Source organism: Halichoeres trimaculatus, unplaced genomic scaffold (assembly GCF_033239565.1).
Source record: "Halichoeres trimaculatus isolate MK-OKI-2021-1 unplaced genomic scaffold, fHalTri1.1 fHalTri1_scaffold_12, whole genome shotgun sequence".
NCBI lineage: Eukaryota > Metazoa > Chordata > Actinopteri > Labriformes > Labridae > Halichoeres > Halichoeres trimaculatus.
In genome coordinates, this window is record NW_027437190.1 from 16,008,583 (window position 1) to 16,024,504 (window position 15,922).

The following is a 15,922-nucleotide window of genomic DNA, read 5'->3' on the forward strand; positions in this document are numbered from 1 at the left end:
CAGACAATAAATTCATGATTTACAACCCCCGACTGCCATTGTTTTTCTCTGAGATATAAGGTCATGTGTTGTATACTTTGTCATTAATCATATATGAGTATAAAAACACCAAGTGTCCTTGGCAAAAGTAACAAAGTATGGATTAGCCTGGAAACTCTTCTGCTCATAAACAGAAGAATTTAGAATAATCCCCATATTTAAACATTAATTTTGCTGCTTTAAGACACTAAATACAAATATTTTACAGAACAGCATTTTTGGTATTTAACTGGCTACCGCCGGACACATAGGGAGAAAAATTTACTCCATTTACTCAACAGCTATATAAAAAGGAAATTACACCAAATGCAATAATTTTCCATAAGTAGACACAATGCATAGCTCAGTACATTTGCAATACAATGGTATATATTTCACAAACTAAAATAATGCAGAAGGTCAAACAAATCCTTTGGCACTGTCTCTCTAAAAGCTTAACACTCTGTTAGTAAATAAAACAACACATTTTTCTTTATTCAAAGGTACAGTGTGTAGAAATTAGAATACTAAGTGATGTTTAATGACCAGGTTCTGTGTTAAAAAATTTCCCTGCTCATCACTCCAGTTGGTGAAATTCTAAGGAGCTCCTGATGAACGCTAAAGCCCTGTTTCCACCAAGTGGTTCAGTTCGGTTTGAATCGGTACAACACGCAATTTGTGGCATTCCCCAAATAACTGAAACTAGCCATCACACTTTTTGAGACCCTTCTCAAAAAGACTAAACTGGTCTGATCCCAGAAGGTGGAGCTACAACGCTGCAGACCGTTGATTGGTTGAAAGAATTGTAACCTACCATGTGCCAGTGGCTGTATTTCTCCTCAATTCTCCTCATTTCTCAAACAAAGCTTAATTGCACTTTGAACTTTCACCAAAGCAAATTCTTTTGTGCACACCAGCCCCTCTCCTTCTTCATCTTCCAGCCCCCTTATTTTCAATGGCGACCTACTACAAACTAGCATACAGTCATCAAAAGTTTGTCCACTTTGTGCTACTGTAGAAAGATGGCAGCACAAGATGACAGCTGGGAGGGGGAGGGGACCTGCGCCATGTGTAGATTAAAAACTCTCAATCCTTTTTGCACCAAGGGATTACAAAATTATTCAAACATACTTCTGTATGATATGCTACATTTCTACCAAGTCTGTAGAGTTCTACGAACTGTACCTTTAAAAAAAGAACAGATTAAAATACCTGGTATTTTTGTCATTGCAGTTTTAGAGGAAGCTTTCTTTCCTTTTTCCTTTTTGTTTTTTTTGCAGGGTGTTGAGCTTTCAGGGCTACCGTACACAAGCCTGGACAGAACAATAATCATCTAGTTTAAAATAGAAAATAAAATGACCTTTCCTTAATATATCACTTTAAAGTAAAAACAAAGCTCATCATCTACAACTTTTGCATTTACAGAATTAGTGTCACAGCAGACAGGTTTTACAGGGGGATAATGTTCGGTAACATGCTTTGGGTGACGACCTAGTTTCTGAATTTTCTTTGTATACTTGCTTTTGTTTATTTGCTGCCTATTTTCTGCCTAATATGCAAACAAAATACTCTGCTGAATTCAAATGTTAATACATTTTTTTTACTTTCTATCCTGGGGAAATAAGGAATACATGAAAAAAACTAAAAGGTAGCATTGAAAGATTTAACAACCTGAAATGTCTTGTACTGTGGTTTTGGTCAAATTGTCCTGACTTTGAAATGCTGACAGTACTGAAGGATTACAGTAAAGAGACATGACACTCAATGTACAAACAGTGCTGGAATAGAACAGTAAAACCACAAACAATAATCATATCTGCTACTCTGTTTGTGTTAAAATAAACAGGAATGCATCTTTGTTTCTAAGACTTTAGCACAGACATACAGCCACTATGCACCCTGGTGAAGACGTGACTGCATGACTGTTTTTGCTCTCAAGTCTGGCTGGATTGAAGCCAAGGCCTGCCCCCAGTGACGAGATTAGCTGCAAGATTTAGTGGAGGAGCAAAGTGAGATCGTGCTATGACAAATCCAGTGTTTAACCCCATGTTACCATTCTCAGTGACGCCTACTCCATTACGAGTGCTGCCCAAGAAGCTACAAATAAAATACTGTCATGTCTAACAGGGGCCCTGGCCCCTTCCCCTTTACCAGAACTACAGAGTTCCTCTCTTTCTCTCTGTTTTGGGACCAATAAGGCAGCCAGTGCCTTTGGTTTTTGAATAGTGAGCTTTCTTAGAACAGAGACGTTTGATTGCCATTAAATTGAAAACAAAGAAGCCATCATGCTCTGTATGAATGAAACAAAGGCATGGTTGGTATTATCCCAATCATCCCCAACACTTTTATTTGATTCTCAAGATTTTACCCAGCTTCTCTCAGAGAGTGTCTGAAGCATTAATCTAACTCTCAACAGCATTCAGAAAGCTATTTACAATCTGTGAGACTTAAGTGAAAGCCTTTCAAAACAAAAAAGAAAAAGGGAAAAGAAAACACCATCACTCATGGCGGTCGATTAATTTGCTGCTTTGCGGGAATATGTTCAAACTGGTTATTTCAGCTCGTTTCTTTTTTCAATGAGGTTCAGCGGAGGGGGAACAGGTTTTTTATCTTCCTATAACACTGCCTCCTGTCAGTCCTAATGGGCCAAGAACAGAAGATGTCAGACGAGTGAATAGGAGAATGAAGTGAGTACTGGGCTGGCTTAGTGTGTGGATTAGCATGATTTGTCTCACTCATCGACAGTTTCACACACACAGGTCTGTTCCACTCGCGCCAAATCAAACACAAATTCACAGCATTGCTGGTGGGAATAATTTCTTGTTTCAGGTAGTAAAAAAAGGGGGAGCTGTGGCTGTGCTAAATTATCCCTTTTAACAAAAGAAGCTTCAAGCCATATTCACTGGCTTTGATTTGGATTCCTCAAATAGAATCCAATTAGAAGATTTAAATGCTTTCCAAATGTCCTGGGCCACACTGTGTAAATAGAGCAGAAACTGAAGGGACAATGAAGAAGTAAATAAGAGTGAAGCACATACTGCATACGTACTCATAGGACTGTGTAGGAGGAGAGAGTGGACTTGAATAATAAGCAGTAGGCTGTTGTGCATAAACGTCAACTGTCCTGAGTCAAAGAGTAGGAGGTGACACAGCCTGACGCGTTGTTCCTTTCTTGTCCATGAGTCAGAGGACTGCTACTCCACCATGAAGGGAACGGCCACTTTCTGGTCCTGCTCTGTAGGCACTGAGTAGATGCTGAAGAGAGACAGAGGGAGGACAGAGAGGAGAGAGGGGTGGAGGTAGGGGGTAAGACAGGGCAAAAGCAAAAGTATGTCATCTTCCAGATATTTTTAGGCTCTTTCTGAGAGTGTTAGCAGAAAGAGAATGGAAACATCCCTGCGTGTCTGAATCCAGGAAACGATATTTCTGCCTCATGCTGCGGGGCTCTGACAGGTGCACGGCGACTGCATCACCTCAAAACACAGCTCATCCCCAGGTGGGACTTATAAACATGGCAAGGCACTGTTGATCCAACAAGCTAGAGGTTGCTGTGTGATTAAGCCTCTTTTCAGCAGAGCGATCAGTCAGCACCAAACACTGCCAGAGTTGACTGCAGCCCCAGGAGGCAACCGGTAATCCTGCAGAGGAATTTAACCCTCGTAGACTGTCTTGGGTGTCTGCTTCACAAAGGCAGCCCTGCTGCTGCTGCTGCTGCTGGGAGATCTCTGGAGACTAATTTGAACTTGGTAACCCCGTGACCCAACCTGTGGATCGAGTAATACTGCACTCCCCCGAACAAATGAAAGTGATTACTGTGCAGAAAGCCATCCTACAGCAGAGTGGGGTTAAATCAGCTAAGTGTGACAGAAAGAGAGCGTCTCTTGGTATAACTGGTTCAGGCTGTTTTGCCGTCTGATTACTGCTGGCAGATTGTTGTCATGACGCCAAGATCATGTTTACTGGATTGTGTTATTTGTGAGCAGAGTTGTGCATTCACGCCTCAGATCATGAGGTAAGCTCTGTAACAGGCTGGGTCCTGTCCCGTTCAGCCCTACAAACCCAGTGGCTCTGTGTCACTGTCTTACTGTCTTAAGGCTATTGTTTGATGTGCAGATAGAAGGGTTAGAGGTTGGGTGTATTCTGAGGTGCTGGTGGAGGGCCTCAGGCTGTCATACTAATTGCTCTACAAGTCCAGACGGGCTCAAAGGGTGGATACTGCTTGTGTTTTGTCACCTGGGTGTTTTTCTCTGGGTTCTGATTTTGAAGAGTTGGATGATTTAGAACGAATTGGCAAAGCAACAGAAAAGCTGTTACCCACCAGACTGGTTCTGTCACCTGCAGGCTGACTTGTTGCAGATCAGGACATATACTTGTCACTGAGATACTAATGCAGCATGTAAAGAGGTCAACGAGAGATTATAAAAGTGTAAAATTAAGACTGTACGTCTCAACTAAAAGATAAAGATATTTTTAGTATCAATTAAAAGTCATCTTGAAATGTCAACTCAAACTGAAGAAATATGACCTTACCCTTGTTGCCTGTACTTCATGTGGCGTCTTACTAACATTATAGCTGAAAAAAAAAAAAAAGGTCAGGGGAAAAGTTCATATATGCTTAGGTATTTAAAGCTCTACAAGACACACAGAGAATACAGTGATCCCAGAGGTGCTCTTGTCACCTGACCCCAACACTGAACATTATGTCTCAGCAAAACAGAAGATACTTACTGACTATAGCTGCAATTGAAAGTGTCAGCACAGTCGCAGCTGCAATGATGACAATCATGGTGAACTTATCTAAAAAAGAGCAAAGTTTGAGCTTAAATTAGAAAGCAGTATTAATAAGACTGTGTTTGTCAAGTTTTAATACTTGTTGGTTCCTAAAAATGAAAGCATTATCAGTCACTGTACATCTTTACATGTTATTACCATACTTACTCTCATCTGCCGTTTCATCTTTGCCTGTATTTCTATCTACATTTGAGCCAGCAGCACGCTCCCCTGAAATTTCTGGTTTCACTGAAGGGAAAGAGGAAAAGAAAACAGTCAATTGGAAAGCTAAATAGTTACAGATCTGACTGTGTTTTTTTTTTCTTTTTTTCAGCGGAGTGCCTCTATGTTTTATCCTTTTGAAGACAAACGCTCACACCACTCTCACTGATTTCAGGTAGCCGAACACAGAAACACCCTACTTCAAACTTTTTTAAACAACACCTCTGCTTAACAATAAAGTGACAGCTGAGGTCTGAAATTTGGAATGTCATTGCTTTTAGTGCCCGAAACTAAGTTATGAAGAGACTTATACAATTCTCATGTCTGAAAGGTAAATATGATGCTACAGCCAGCAGCATAGCTTAGCGTAGCATAAAGATTGGAGACAGGCGGTGACAGCTAGCCTGTCTCCGCCTCAAGGTTATAAAAGCTGCCAACAAACATCTCCGCTCATTATTAGTTTCTTTAAGATTTGGTATTTTTGCCTTACTCAGAAAAAAATATGTAGTGCAGAGGAGACACAAGAAAGGCAGGGGGGAAAGAGAGAAAAGGGTGAAACATGGTGAAGGTCTAAGACAGGAAAGGCACAGAAGATGCTGAGAATACTCGTTAATGATTCACCTGTTTGCTTTAAAACAGAAAATTAAATAAACGTTAGCTGGCCAATAACAATTCAAATAATCCTTCTTGTTTGTTTTACAGCATAAACAAACAAGGTGCTAAAGTAAACCAAGTAGCCTTTGGCTTCATATTTACATACATGACAGCTGGATCTGTTCTCTGACTTAACTCATGTAGGATAGTGAACCTTCCCTGACATGAGATTGCTTCCTGAAGTCATGTAGAAAAGGTCTTGGCCTGTGTGTTGTAGGGATGGGTACTGAATTACTGGTACTGACCAAAAAATTCTGTCTTCAGTACTGAGTACCAATTCACATGAAATCAGTTGGTACCATGTTTAGGTGACTGTGAGGGAGTGGAAGAGTAGGCGATTTTCCTTATTGGACATGAACACAGCATTGCAAGTTTATAGACTGGAAAATAAATATCTTTAGTTAAAAAACTTTGAGATTTTATCATGACACAAATTTATATTTATTACCACATAAACACACTTAACAGTACTGAAAATCGGTACCGTTATGTACCAGTACTGATTCCCAGGTACTGGGCATCGATACAGTATAGTTTCAAATGTGAAAGGTACCCATCCCTAGTGTGTTGCCTGACATCAAAAAACCATTTGAGAAACAAAAAAAAAAACCGATAAGTTCCTTACACTGTGTGTCCCTGTGTGAACAAAGAGGAAGATTGTGAAAGCTTCAGATGAACCAAAGCTCTTAGCAGAGAAGAGCTGACTGGCTGCAGCTTTGTGTTAAACAGATCTGTAATTCTATCAAATGTCCGTCAAAGTGAAGATGAGGAGTGACAGGGGGAGGCGTGGAGAGAGAATGAGAATGCCAATGTCGATTAGCTGACCGGTGGGATGGCAGAGATGTTGACATGTTCGCTGGCCTTTCAGCAGGACCTAAAGGAGCCCTCCAGGGAGCTAATTGATTCCATTCAGAGCTTAATAGCTGAAAAGTGGGAGGACCAAAGGGGCCACAGGCCTTCACACATCTCAGAGGACCAGAGCGCACTGTACACAATGCTAACCGTCTGACAACAATTAAGAGGTGCTAACCCTCACATACTGACCCTCACAGTGCTACCTTTACAGGGTTTGAGGTGTGAAGCAGAAAAGGCAAGAAAACCCTTCTTGCCTTCCAGACTCAGGGGAATCAAAGCAATAAACTCACCTGTTTTACGAGATAAATCCTCATCATCCTCATCTGTGAGAGGAGAAATCAGATTGTAAAGACTGTACCGAGATGCATGCTTCTAAGAATGAACACCCTCGAATAATATCTGAGGATACAGGCAGCACCTTTAATCTCTCAGCAAATCAATAGGTGGAGGGTGTTATGAAGCCAGTTTAAGACCAAAAGGTTTTACCAAAGAAGAGCTAGAAATAAAAAAGGTCCAACACCAAATACAGGCAGTAACAATGATAACAAAACCAAAAAATGAAAACCCCAGAACGTGTGGCGTAAACCATGTGTGAATATCAAAACTAGAAACAAGGAAGTGAAAACCACGAAGCAAGAAATGGGAATTTTTCAAGAAGCTTATCATGTTGACTGCACAGCTTTCAAATAACACAGAAATGTGAAAATTTTGTTTTGACAGGCAAATTTGTTCACACCACAGATACGTCTGGTATGACTGTCAACATCTGTTTATTACTTCACACATGGCCTCAAGGACACACACAGACAGAGGCTGAGCTCAGCCAAAGTTAAACTAACCACAGTAAAACATGCAGTGTGCGTTCTGTTGAAACAAACATTAATTCAATGAAAAGGCTTTCTAAAAGGCTGAGTTTTCCTTCATTTGATGGAAACAAGACACTCCACATACCTTCATCTCCTGAGCCCTCCATTTCCTCTGAAACAACTGCAAGAAAAAGAAGTACACAATATTCAAGGAAACTGTGGCAGCACTGCCAAAGAATACTTCAATGTTCAGGGGATTTTTACAAGAGCTTTACAAAAGAGAAGTATGTTTAATTCTTTACTATTTGTACTATGCTCATCTCAAGGAGTCCACTCCTGCTCTTTCCAGTGTCGCCTACCAAAAAAGTACTGCAACAAAAGTACAGCTGCTAATTTCGTTGTTTGTCTTTCATGTTATTCTTATATGAGCGCAGATTTCCATTTCACTGAAGCACCTTCTCTTTTAGGCAGCTGTATAATACAAAGGGGGGGCTGCATATAATAATCTGCAGATCCGTAGGTAGGTGAGGGAAAGATGCTGGCTCCGGGATGCATAGACCCTGATTAGATGTTTATCACCTGAAAGCGTCACAGATGATGAGAACGTACCAGTAGCAGCTGGCAGCAGCAGCAGCAGAAACAGGAACAGCAATCGCATCATCTTCAAATGCTGCGGGGGGGAAAAGGAAACCAAGTTAAAAATATCTGCTATTAATATTCAGCCACTGATGTGTGTGAAATCTTGGTGTTTTGGTTTAGAGATAGGGTGTGATGGAAAGCAGCACGGCTGTCTATTATTGGAGCTCGTCTGGGCACTTTTTGAGTTTCAGGATCACATGTTGCTCGTCAGTGGAAAACGAAGACATCGGATGCCGGTGAGGTTTAAAAGTGCATATGCAAGCCTGGGTTGTAATCTGAGGTTGTAATGGTGGTGAAGGGGTCAGTGGTAGAGGACCAAATTTCCCACAGTGCTCAGCAGAATTAACAGTAAAGAAAAGTCTGTGACAGTCAGCTGGTAGCTAGTGTCCATTCAACATTTTCCTTTGAGGGATGCAAAGTGTCCCAACGGCTTCCGCTGGCAAAACAAACAAAACAAGAATCATCTTTTTTATTGGTCCTGTCCATTACACTCTTGACATTTTTTTCTTTTCAAATCTTAAAAAGCAAAGAAAGACAACACACACTCCTCCATTTTCTAGATCTAGATCTTATCACAAAAAACGGTCATATCTTTTTTGTCTGCCCTTACTGAGAAGAAACTGTCCAACTTCCTCATGGCACAAGGCCTGAAACTAAACCCAACCTCTGTGCACCAAACTAATGTGAAACACAGATGTTCACTGCCTGCCAAACAAAGCCCCAGCTGTATCCAACACAATGTGAATGGTGATATTTTTGAGTGGGAATGGTCTCTCTTCCGGTCCTGCTCCCGGATAAAGCCTCATTTAGCCAAGGAGGCAGGCATGAGATCAGGAACCAAGAGTCACTGCTCTGACCCTCGTGCCAAATGCTGTACTGTGGATGCCTCTTCATTGTTAGGCACGTCTATTGTATTCTTGTTTCCTCTGTAGTTAATGACTTTGAGAAAAGAAACCAGATGACTGGCTTTGTTCAGGTGGAGATCCACATGATAAAACTCAGTAGAGTGTTCATTTTTCACCTACTGACAATTTGCAAGTCACAAACCCAATGTGCTCACTGTTTGGAAAGTAGCAGGTACAGCCTCCATCGAGCTGAAAGGGAGACATGACTTGCTGACATCAGTTCCTGTTTCAGATGGTTAGTGACATTTCAAGAAATACCATTTTCTGTCAGGGATCGGGCCAAAAGTCTCATCTGTAAACACTTCCATGATGTCGAAAAAACCCTCATTTGAGATAAATGTCCACCCTGTAGGGCGGCAGTGAAATGAGTGCAACCCATTCCACGATGAGATTATCTTCATGCTGAATTAGCGGAGCAGCATTAAGAACTATTTCTGTTGACTGCATTGGAAAAAGATGTTAATCACACAACTGAGGCTGATTGGAGAGGGAGTGTATTGTGGGCTGTTCTGGCCTCTCAAATAGCTGCAGTAAATCTCCAAACGCAAACAACCTTAGAAGCTGCAAATAAAATCCCCTTCTGTATCCAATTTGCTTTTCAGAGTCGCTTTGGGTGAAATAATAAGCCGATCCAATTTGGAAATATTTATCAACCCAGTCCGCTGCCTCTGTATCAAAACAGCTCCTGACGCCTGTATTATTTTTCAAATTGGGTAATATATTCTTGTACATTTGAATGCCAATTGAATTTGCTCTTTAATACCAGACCCAATTTGCAACATATAATAATAACCAGTGGCTTGCTTATCAAGCGGACATGCCAGTTGCCTTCTGGCTAGAGATGCAAAGATCACAGAAGGTAAAACTAGAAATCCACAAATCATAACACTGGAGTGAGGGGCTGCAATAAAGACACACACTGTACCGTAGCTGCAGGGTGAATGTGTCGTGTTTTTGTTCCATCATCCCAAATGTAGTTTCCCACTAACAGGATTAACCGTGCACCTCATACCTGTCTGGCCAGGCCAAGCCAACAGTGCACCTAAATCTTGTTCTCCAGGTTTAATTTTGATTGATGAACAAATTCCACTCCTTCCATCCCACACAACAAAACACACTTACACACACACAAACAGAGGCTCAGTACATGTGCATAAACAGAACTACATGCAGAGATGAAGCATATCTCTTTCTTATCTGCGCACGCTGATAACAGCCTGCTGCTCAACCACTGTGCAGCACTGACAACTCTGACACCAGCGATAACAACAACTAACGCGCAATGGTATTAGAATTACTGTGGCCCAGAGAGTTTAGAGGAAAACATTTATAAGTAAGAAAAATGAGAGGAAGAAAAGAGATGGCAGCAAGAAAAGAAAAAAGTTTGATTACTGGGAAGATGTGTCAAAGCTAAAACTGACTTGCTGTAACAAATAATGAGACTGACAACATGGAAAAATACGCTGTGTGGGAAAGAAAATGCCCACAGATCATTTGTTAGTCATTGCCAGTCAGTTTTACCAAAGTGGTAGCTGACTGTTTCAGCAAAGAAAGAAAAACTTCTTCTTGAAATGTTTACTCAGCTCCATCATCTCCACAGAAGCTGTGGATGTGAATGAGGCTGAGGCAAATCCCCTGCTTTCTTTTTACACTTTTTTTTTTTCGAACAAAAACTTAACAAGGAAAGTGATGGTGAAATAAAAATAAAGCAAATTTCATACTACCTCAATTGGTGCCATGTAATACAGTGAGAGGTCCAGCATCAAGATACGGTGACTCTAAGAGCTGAGCAGTTGTTTCCAGTGCATATGTGGGTGGGTGGGTGGGTGACTTGCTGAGCATCAGGCCAGTAAGGCCAACAGCAGAATAAGAAGGAGGATGTGAGAATGAGGCTGAATTTGACGGATGCCTCTGAGACGCGTATCCTGTATTGGCCTGCCTCTGTCTCTCTTTTACGTGTGTGCAAAGCTATAAAATTTTTGAACAAGCTCCAGAATGACCAGGTATGTTTCTTCTGGGTGACTTAAACAGCAACAAACAGACTCAAGGGACAAATGGGACGCCTGGCACGTACACCTAGCTGCTTACTTTTTTATCAGATGGAGACAAAGCCGTTGTTCTTTGTTTTGTTAACAACACTATCACAAGGCTTATCTAAGTCGCATAGAGGGGTTTTCACAGTTCAATCTGTCTGACATGCAGTCTGACTATATCACAGAGCAAGCAGCACACAAAAAAAGGTTATGATGACACCAGGTGACCCTGCTCCACATCTGGCACAGCCAGGGCATGCAGCTTGATTGAAAACAGCACTTTTTTACTTGTTTGCAGCAGATATTTAGGTCAGAAGGCACTTAAGAGCACACTGAATAGCATGGCAATCTTATACTTACACACATCCACACACACGCACACAAGCAGGAAGTGAGATAAGAGCTGCAGGAGTGTGCCAAGTAATTTTTCAAACACCCACACCTCTTGTAACCCGCTTCCTTAAGGAAGAAATGTGCACATTTGAATGGATGAAATCAAATTACAGTCCCATTGACTAACTGCGAAAGAAAACAATACCACTAGAGCCCCTAGAGCTGTAGTTTTCATCCTGAAGGTATAGTTTATGGAGGATATATACGATAAACAACTCACGTGAACTTTAGTGAACTTGATAAGCAAGCCAGAGAGCCGAGAGGGTAAAAATATGGAGAAAGTTGCACTGCAGACACCATGCTGGTGCTCATTAGCTCACAGAAATGTCCATATGGCTGTTTAAGTGTAAATATACAACAGCACAACACTTAAATGACCAACAACGTAGGGGTAAATTATAAACTCTGTCAGCTGTTATTTTTAACCTAATATGAGAAAAATATATTTTAAAAAATCCTACCCTTGTGTATGTTTCTTCGTTCCTGCCCTGACCACAGCTGATTGTCGGCTAGCACCAGCAGCCTGCGCAGTGCCAGCAAGTTCACGGGAAAACGCTGTTAGGTGCTGTGTGAGCTGAATTCAGAGTTATTAAATTCTCAACTACAGTTCAAGGGAATTCACGTCCACCTCATTCGGCGCTCAGCTGTCGCTTTGCCACTCAGACTGCGGAAAATACCCCAGTGTGTCTGCTGAGAACTGAAGTGACAACAGTTTCCTGAAAGCTATGAGTTTCACATGCACGGTGGACAGCTCAAAACAACCCAGGACATGACTAACATATGTAAAGCAGTTACAGCGGCTACGACATTTTTTTCGGTAAAATTACAAATTATGAGTAACTAAACTGTTTAAAACGGGCTCTAAAGCTCTAAAAGTTTATCACAAGAAAACATGACAAAGTAAAGATTATATTAACTATCAATGGAGTATAACTTATTAGTGGAGGAAATGGTGACGTCAACGCGTAACCAGCTGATTCAGAGGCTCGTGTGTGCCTCATCAAGCACAGGTGTGCTGAAAAGAAAACCTTCACCCCCTCATTTCTGCGGCTGTATTGCTGTATTACCCTAAAGTTTTTGAGGCTGTTTTCCTGGGCACGCCATTATCATAAAATATATAATAACTGTAGGGAGAACAGAATTGAATTAGTCCAGTTAATGTAGCTAGGTTTTTTCCTGCTTTCACCCAGTCATGCAGTTTGTACTGCTGCTCCTCATGGTTCTAGGTAAGTGACATGGTTTGTAGCTAGCTGATTGTGTTTGACTCCAATTGACTATTATGTGCATAAACCTGGATAGTTTTAGACCTGGAGTCTGTTTCAACACTACTAGCAGACAGTGCATTAGTCTTTTCTATAAGCAGTCTCAAAACTAGAACACACCTGGATTAGCATGTGGTTGTTCTTTTTTTTTTTTTAATGTGCAACACTCAAGTCTCAACAGTTCAGCTGTCTCCTTTGAGAGGTTCTGTTTGTGTAGTTTTGAGTGATGAATGGGGTGTGGTGACTCAGTGTCAGCCCCAAGATCAACACAAGATACTAATCTGTTCTGTTCACTGAGAGGGACTTTGAAAATGGGGCTAAGAAACCATGTTTTTGGTTTCCCTACATTTGGATTTCATTAGAGGACACCTTTTTTTGTCTAAAATTAAAAACAGTTTGCAACTGTAATTTCCACATCTTGAACCTACAGAGAAAAATACATGATGTGAGGCATATTAGTATTTATTAGTTGTTTGATATTAACTTGTCTGCTTGCTATTATGATAAAATAAAAAAGATAAATAAAGCTATCACTTCTGTAGTGATAAGCTACATAAAAGAAATGATACAGTCATCCAGTCTCTTCCCAGTCATTTAGAAAGTCCTTAGAAAAGTTGTCATAAAGTGAACTTACATTTCAAGGAGCTGGTGTTCAAAGTTGTCTCTATACTCTTCTGGTATGTTAGTGCTCCCACGCCAAAGATCCTTGTTATCATGGAAACTACCAGTGTAAGACTGCACAGTTAACACAGGTGAACCAGGAACTGTGTTCCTCATTGGCTGCTGCGCTTGGTGAAATATGACACCACCTGCAAAACCTCTGTTACACAAGAGGAGTTGTTGAGCACACTGGGACACTGTCTCAGTATTCACAGTGAAAAGATGTAATCACTACAGTACAGGTGTGGTGTTTTTTTTTTTTAATACTCACAGAGTGGGCAGTTGTTTTTGTTAATCAGGTAATTATTTTTCCAGGTTTATTACCTGCTGCTGTGGTGTAGTAGCTTATTTAGAAGTTGTATATTTTGTAATGAGTGTAACTTTATTTTACATTCTCCCCTGCAGGCCTTTCTCAGGCCAGCCCAGGAAGGAAGTTTCTGATGATGTTTCCCCCTCATAATGGCCCATCAGAAAACATCACCCATCAGGTCACTATCACAGCCACAGGTGTTGGGACCTCAGTCACTTTAAAGATCCTGGAAAGCAGCTTCATGCAACACATCTCCCTCTCTGCCAGCCAATCTAAGACAGTTCACCTGCCGTCATCCGTGGGAATGAGCAACGATCACTCCTCCCATCTCCTCAGCGTGACGTCTGTGTGGCCCGTGACAGTTATTGCTTCATTCTGTACCCCAGCCGGTTGTGACCACAGTCAGCTTCACGGCGTGTCTTCCTGGGGGACCAACTACTACCCCATTACTCCTAACTTTTCAGAGAAAGCTGTCAGCCAGATGGTGATCACAAGCTCAGACCGTGAGACATCAGTGGATATCTTCCTCTCAGGGGAAGTGCTCTTTAAAGGCAATGTGTACCCTAGGGGGAGTATCCTCCAGTTGCATTTAGCTGCTCTGCAGAGTGTTTACGTCCAGAGCAACTCTAGCCTCTCTGGCTCTGAGCTGAACTCTAAAGAAGCTGTAGGTGTTGTGGTTGGTTTTACTTGCCCTAAATACAAAACTGGACATTGCTCGTATGGATTTTCTGAACTGGAATCAGTCTCTCACTGGAGTTTTGATTACATTGTCCCTCCTTTAGTAAACACAGACATGAGCTCCAGCTTCCTGTTGGCAATGGCCAGTATCAACTCAGTTCTTGACGTCACCACCAGCACTGGGCAAACTAACATGTCTCTAGATGGGGGTGTGATGAGGACTATTCCTGTGTTGACCTCAGATAAAATCCAGATTACAAGCGACAGTCCTCTTCAGCTTATTTACCTCAGACAATATAAAGTGGACCGTCCTATGACTCTAACAGTGCTACCATCTGTTGATGATATCTGCAAGATTGAGCCTATGTTTGATTCAGGTCATATGAATCAGACAAACGATAACAGTACTAGCACAGGAGATTCAAAGCCTGGTGTAAAAATCTCCCAGGAGCCAGGCTTTACTCAGCTTTCTGAAAATGCAGAGCCCGGCTCTTCTTACACTGACACAGATGTGGGACACTATCTGAGTACCATGGAGGGACAAATTTATCCTGCAGCATGCAAGAAAGGTGTGTTTTTAGACTTAAAGGAGTGCTCTGCATTTTGAATTTGTTTTAATTTCTAAATGTGCACTTACTTTCTGTTTATTTTCTGCTGCAGCGTCTTGCGAGGAGTTGGCCTGTGGACCCAAAAGGAAGTGTTTGTTGAAAGATGGAAAACCACTTTGCTCTTTGCAAACTAAGATATGCTCTGCATGGGGCAACTCCTATTACCGTACCTTTAACGGAAGAGATTTTGTCCTACAGGGAAACTGTAACTACACTTTAGTTCAGACTGCCTGTCGGGGTTTGAATGCTTCTATTCCACTTCAGATTAATGTGGCCCGAACATATCTGAACAGTGCCACCGTCTCCACCATCCACACAGTGCAGATAAACATACAGGGCTTCAATATCTCCATGGTTAGAAATGACAGAAATTACATCAGGGTGAGTGTTTTGATCATATTTAAATTAAACTCGTGCACTCTGAAGCTTTAATGCTCATTGTCTACCCTTGTATTCAAACCTGTAGATTGATGGACAGCGGAAAAACCTACCTCTCATCCTTGGAAATGGATCTCTGCACTTCTACCCAAGTGGCTCCAGTGTTGTTTTGGAAACCACCTTTGGCCTGGTTTTGCATTATGACTGGAAGCACCATCTTCAGGTCGATGTTGGCCCAGAGTTATATGGCAGTCTGTGTGGTTTGTGTGGAGATGCTCATCACAGCTCTTCAGACTCTGCCCTTGCATCAAATAAGACAGAGACGGAGGATTTTACCCTCCAGTGGGTGGTGAACAGCGGCGCAGGCTTGTGTATTGAGAATTGTGGTGGTGCTTCATGTCCAGTGTGCGCCCAAAGCCAGGCCAAATCTTATCCTGGTGCCAACAACAACTCCGTCACGACAAGATGCACTCTGCTACAGTGGAGGAGTGGACCTTTTGCAGAATGTCACTCCTATATTGATCCTGAGCCATTCTTTCGCAGTTGTGTGACAAACTTGTGCATCACCACCGAGGTCCATTCAGTGTGCAAAATCCTAACCGCCTATACAACCATGTGCCAGAGACTTGGGGCAAGGGTCAAAAACTGGAGAACTATTGCAAACTGCCGTAAGCATCCCTTTTTCGTAAAGTGAACTCAAATGCATCTCCAAAACTTAAAAACAAAATGCT

At 41.7% G+C, this 15,922-nt stretch overlaps 2 protein-coding genes across 5 annotated transcripts in view; one reads left to right on the forward strand and one right to left on the reverse strand.

The window, feature by feature from the left end:
• Positions 1–13,263, reverse strand: LOC141800227 (uncharacterized). 4 transcript variants are annotated; one of them, XM_074682646.1, is made up of 9 exons: positions 11,924–12,230; positions 11,757–11,818; positions 7,935–7,995; positions 7,471–7,506; positions 6,810–6,842; positions 4,957–5,037; positions 4,747–4,815; positions 4,549–4,591; positions 2–3,273 (listed from the first exon to the last, which is right to left on the reverse strand). In XM_074682646.1, the coding sequence occupies exons 3-9, from the start codon at positions 7,984–7,986 to the stop codon at positions 3,213–3,215; spliced, it is 375 nt and encodes a 124-aa protein (XP_074538747.1). In that variant the 5' UTR covers positions 7,987–7,995; positions 11,757–11,818; positions 11,924–12,230; the 3' UTR covers positions 2–3,212. The 4 variants fall into 4 exon arrangements, with proteins under 4 accessions (XP_074538744.1, XP_074538747.1, XP_074538748.1 ...); XM_074682643.1 differs by lacking the exons at positions 11,757–11,818; positions 11,924–12,230 and adding an exon at positions 10,594–10,724 and having other exon boundaries at positions 1–3,273; XM_074682647.1 differs by lacking the exons at positions 11,757–11,818; positions 11,924–12,230 and adding an exon at positions 13,192–13,263.
• The window catches only part of fcgbp (Fc gamma binding protein), a 20,654-nt gene continuing 17,023 nt past the window's right edge, over positions 12,292–15,922 (forward strand). Inside the window, exons 1-4 of the mRNA XM_074682641.1 lie at positions 12,292–12,521; positions 13,623–14,774; positions 14,866–15,194; positions 15,280–15,859. Of these exons, the coding sequence (XP_074538742.1) occupies positions 12,488–12,521; positions 13,623–14,774; positions 14,866–15,194; positions 15,280–15,859 (2,095 nt within the window). The 5' untranslated portion in view covers positions 12,292–12,487. The remainder of the gene's footprint in view (positions 12,522–13,622; positions 14,775–14,865; positions 15,195–15,279; positions 15,860–15,922) is intronic.

Excerpts from the sequence above, each read along its gene's own strand:
- LOC141800227 (XM_074682643.1), bottom strand. The coding sequence starts at position 10,632 with ATGCTGGACCTCTCACTGTATTACATGGCACCAATTGAG. Across the intron at positions 7,996-10,593 it reads ATTACATGGCACCAATTGAG|CATTTGAAGATGATGCGATT; the intron begins GTAGTATGAAAT and ends TCCCCCCCGCAG. Across the intron at positions 4,816-4,956 it reads AGATGAAACGGCAGATGAGA|ATAAGTTCACCATGATTGTC; the intron begins GTAAGTATGGTA and ends GCTCTTTTTTAG.